At 38.9% G+C, this 4,823-nt stretch overlaps 1 protein-coding gene across 1 annotated transcript in view; it reads right to left on the minus strand.

The window, feature by feature from the left end:
- Nucleotides 1-4,823, minus strand: part of RALGPS1 (Ral GEF with PH domain and SH3 binding motif 1) — a 460,947-nt gene that overhangs the window by 426,550 nt on the left and 29,574 nt on the right. The window contains exon 3 of the mRNA XM_006892619.1: nucleotides 3,197-3,247. Coding sequence (XP_006892681.1) covers nucleotides 3,197-3,247 — 51 coding nt within the window. The remainder of the gene's footprint in view (nucleotides 1-3,196; nucleotides 3,248-4,823) is intronic.

The raw sequence follows: 4,823 nt of genomic DNA on the forward strand, positions 1-4,823 counted from the left end.
AGGAACAAATATCGATCTCTTCCAGTCAGTTGGCCAAGTGGTTGTTCTCCAGATTTCTTGGCACAACTTGGTGAGCACATCCAGGGCAGCATCTGTTAACTGAAATATGTCAATTGGTATGCCATCTATTCCTGGAGCCTTATTTTTTGCCATTTCCTTCAAAACAGCCTGAGTTAGCCAAATAAAAAACATAAACATAGTTCTGCTCCTCCAATCTAGTGTACACATGAACACATACACAAAAATATAAATCACTACTATGTCTTCATGTAAAATGCTGGACACAGCTAGTGATATGGTTTTCCTCTTCATTTATAACAGGTTAGAGGACAGGTCTGTCCAAGCAGGCCTGGACACTTTGCTTCGTATTAAAATATGCTAATTCTTTTAAAGTCTTCTTGTTGTTATATGCAGTCAAATTACCTGAAACTCAAGGTGACTCTATGTACAACAGGTTTGAACCCTGTCCTATACTGAGCCAATTTCACTGTCTCCAACACACCTACCTACATTACCTTAGACACTATATCAATCCATCTCATTCAGGGTCTTCCTCCCCGGCGTTGTCCCTCTACCTTTCCAAGAATGATAGCCTTCTCCAAGTGCCAGTCCCTGCTGGCAACACACCCAAAATACATGAGATGAAGCTTCAAAATTCTTGCCTCCAAAGAACAATTTGGTTTCACTCTCTCCAGGAAGGATCTGTTTGTTCTCATGGCAGTCTATGGTATGTTCAATATACTCTACTCCAGTACTACAACTCAAAGGTACCAATTCTTCTGTTGCTCTGATGCATAGCAAGTAACTGAGAAGACCATGGCCTGGATCAGATGCACCTTGGTCTCTAGACTGACATCTTGGCACATCAGTCCTCTCGAGAGGTCTCTGACAGCAGACTTTCATAATCCAATTAATCTTCTGATTTCCTGGCTGATGGTGCCAAGAGTGTTGATTGTGGAATCAAACAAGCTGAAATTGTTAATAAACTCAATCTCTATCTATCATAGTGCTGCAAACTGAGCCAGTGATGAGAAGCATTTTTTTTAATTGAGCTTCAACTGATACTGAAGTCTTTGATTTTATGCAGCAGATGCTTCAGATCCTCCTCAGTTTCAGCGAGCTAGATTGTATTATCTGCATAAGGCAAGCTGTCGATCAGTCTCCCTCAAATCCTGATGCCACATTATCCCTCATAAAGACCAGCCTCTGAATTATCTATTCTAAATACAATCTGAAAAGGCATGGAGACAGGACACATCCCTGACACACTCTTTCCCTACTTTGGAATCATGTAGTGTTTCCTTGTTCTGTTCTGACAACTGCCTCCTGGTCCAAGTACAGGTTTCACTTGAGCACAATCAGGTGTTTTGGGATTCCCATTCTTCTCAAAGTAATAATAATTATACTGTAGGAGGAAAGACCTTATGCTAACAATGTTCTGAAATTCACGAGGTAATTGTAGCCCACATTTTTTTCAATTTTATTAATTTTAATGAACATTTACAGAGATTTTGGATTTCTATTCATTCATTGTTGCACTTTTTCTCCCTGCCAACCCCTCCCCCCCCCAGTTCACTCTTCTCTTTGAAAAGTAAAAGAAAAATTCATTGGTATACAATCCCCCCGCCCCGAGTACACTATGCAACCTTCAATCTGGACTCTGGTGATAACCATAATACCCTATCATAATATATCACTTTTAAACTGTTCTCTCCCTCATCTATTTCAATGAGTATACACAACTTATCCAGTTTTTCTCAGTTTTACCCCAACCTTGATGTCAGTCCCATTCTACAATAGTGGCACCATGCAGTACTTGTCTTTTTTTGACTGAGATATTTCACTCAGCATAATGTCCTCCAGTGTTACCGATTTTGAATAACATTGCATGAGTTCCTTGTTTTTCAATGCAGCGTAGTATTCCATTGTGTGAATATACCAGAGCTTCTCTATCTATTCATTTGTTGATGGGCACTTAGATTGTTTCCAACTCCTTGCTATTGTGAACAAAGCCGTGATAAACATGGGTGTGAATATACCTGCTTGGGTGGCAGTTACGGTCTCTTTGGTGTATATTCCCAGTAGTGGAATTCCTTGGTCAAATGCTATCTCTATTTGCAACTTTTTGAGAAAACGCCACACTGCTTTCCACAGTGGTTGCACCATTTTACACTTCCACCAACAGGTAACACACATATTTTGACCTATCTCCCATTCACACCCTCTTCTCCAAGGCCTCATTTACAAGGGGAGAGAGTACTCAGGCATATTTGTTCATAATGACCATGTACTCCTAAACTTATATGACTGGATCAGCACTGTAAATCTCTTTCTGTTACTAAGTTTTGCTAGACTGGAGTTGCTAATTCTCAGCCTGGAACAGTGGCTTAAATGGGAAATATATTAGTACAGGTTCTTTAGGAGATCAAATCCAACAGAAAAGACGTCATGCATAGATCGAAAAGAAAGAATGGGAAGAATAGCACAGAGGCAGAAAGAGGAGGCTGCCTGTGTGAGTACTGGATTGCTCTACAGGCTGACTGGAATCCATGCCCATGAATTCTATAAAATGATGCCTTCAAGCAATTCGTTTTCTGTCTCTTAAACTACTTTGAAAGAGATTTCAAACTTGACTGAACTAAACAACCTTTTTTTGCTAATCATTTCCAGGATATTTTTTTAAGAGAGTAAAATTAACATTATTGTTGCTAAAATACACTGAGGTTTTTAATGTAAGTGTGTATATATTTGCTGTGACAACCAGTTTAAAAAATCAGAAACAAGGCAACCACCGGATTTTGAGATCAGAAAAGGGATAGAAAGCTCTCTAGAAAACCTGTGCTTAAATCTCTTTCTTGAGGGTGAACATCTGTAGAAGGAGAAACCTGGAAAAACAAATTGATGTGGCAAATTGGCCTGAAGCTCTAGCATGGAGGTCTGTGGCACTAATTGCTCCTGGTCTTGCCAGAGTGGGCCAGGTGAACTGTCATTCTCTGGAGAACCCAAACACCTGGCTTAACTAATGAACTCTGTGGAAAATGGAAAGTTCCTGGATACTGTCACTGACAAAGATCTGAGTTAATATTCATTTACAGAGATTTCAAGAGAAAAACTATGTACTAACAGTGAAAATCTAAATCCTCCTAAGTAAGGAATAGCCCTTCTTAGTATAGGATGTAAAGGAACAAGTTCATACCTCTGGTTGGATGGCTTTAAACACAGGTATGTCCATCAGTGTAATCTGGCTCTACAACGAAAAAAGAAACAGTGTTAACAAGTACAATATATAAAAGAAAATGTTTATGCTACTTTGGCCATATACAGAGTAATAAGACCTTTTTGAAAGTCATACTTTGCTCCTTTAAAAAAAAAAAGTATGAAATTGAGTGTATTTCTAAAGTAAACTGCCTCTCCCTGTCTTCACTTTTCATAAATCTTGATCCACACCACTTTCCCTTGAATGTGAGAGGAACTTTCAATTTAAGAAATGGTAACAGTTGTTTGGAGGATGGGAGTTAGGTGAATATGTTTACTTTGAACATTTTGGACAATCTGAATTTTTGTTTCAAACATAGATTTTTTGCTTTAATTTCAAAAAGTTGTGAATGCATTAAAAAGTTGTAGAAACATAGAAAGCTAAACAGAGACACTACATAATACTATAAACTTAAATGTGTGGTTTATAGAAAGTATACATTTCTCCCAAAGTTTATGCCTTCCCTAAATTACACAGTAGAGTACATCCTCAGACCAATGTTGGTCCACAAATTTTTTGTTCCACCAGCCCACAATGAAATAAGTACAGAAGTTGAGAGCCAGTATAGTAATTTGATCTTGCCTGGAACATGTAACTTGTATTTTGTTAAAAAGCACCAGTCCTCAATAGCTTGGATATGAAAAACAAAAAAACAAAACAAAAACTGATTCTTCACCACACTTAGCCTGAGAAGCACTGATATCATCATATTAGCACAGCATGAGAAAAGGCTGTTCCTATAGTTAGAAAATCATATACAATCAGTAAGTGAAGGCCCTAGTGCTGACAATTCTGTTGGCAAAGGCATAGACCCATTGAATTTGCAAGACGAATATATCTCCTTATATTATGAATGTCAGGCGTCAATTAACGGACACCTGTATGAAAGGACAGAACAGGAGACCTCTGGATGCCGGTACGTGTGAGAAGACTTCTTGTCCAATGAACACAAAGTTACCCTGGATGGTATGCTGCAGTCAGAAAAACATGGACTCTAGAACCAATGGGGCCTATGTCTGTGTCTGGATACTGTTGCTTATTATCACCATTACTGGACATTGTGTCTTAATCTTTCCTATTGGCAGCACCATTGATAGATGAAGAAGAGACTGAGGTTGTTAACAAATACAGCTTGCTTGGCTCCACAATCACCAGTGGTCAGGAAATCAAAGACAAATTGCACAAATCTGCTGTCAGTGACCTCTCCAGAATACTGAGATGCAACGAAATCAGTCTAGAGACTTAAGGTGTGCCTAACCCAAGCCATAGACTTCACAATTACTTGCTATGTATGAGAGAGCTGGACAATGACTAAGGATGACAGAACTGATGCTTTTGATTTGTGGTGCTAGAGAAGAGTCTTGAACATACCATGAACCAATCAATCAATAAATCAATCAATCAATAAATAAATAAATAAATAGGGCTGTCTTGTTGTTGTTGTTATGTGCCGTTGAGTCATTTGCGACTCATAGCGACCCTATGTACAACAGCCCTAAACCATGCTCTATCCCGTGCCAATCTCATTGCCTCTGACACACCCATCCCGATTACCCCAGTCACTGAA

Source organism: Elephantulus edwardii, unplaced genomic scaffold (assembly GCF_000299155.1).
Source record: "Elephantulus edwardii isolate Elephantulus edwardi_28Jun2011 unplaced genomic scaffold, EleEdw1.0 scaffold00116, whole genome shotgun sequence".
Classification (NCBI taxonomy): Eukaryota; Metazoa; Chordata; class Mammalia; order Macroscelidea; family Macroscelididae; genus Elephantulus; species Elephantulus edwardii.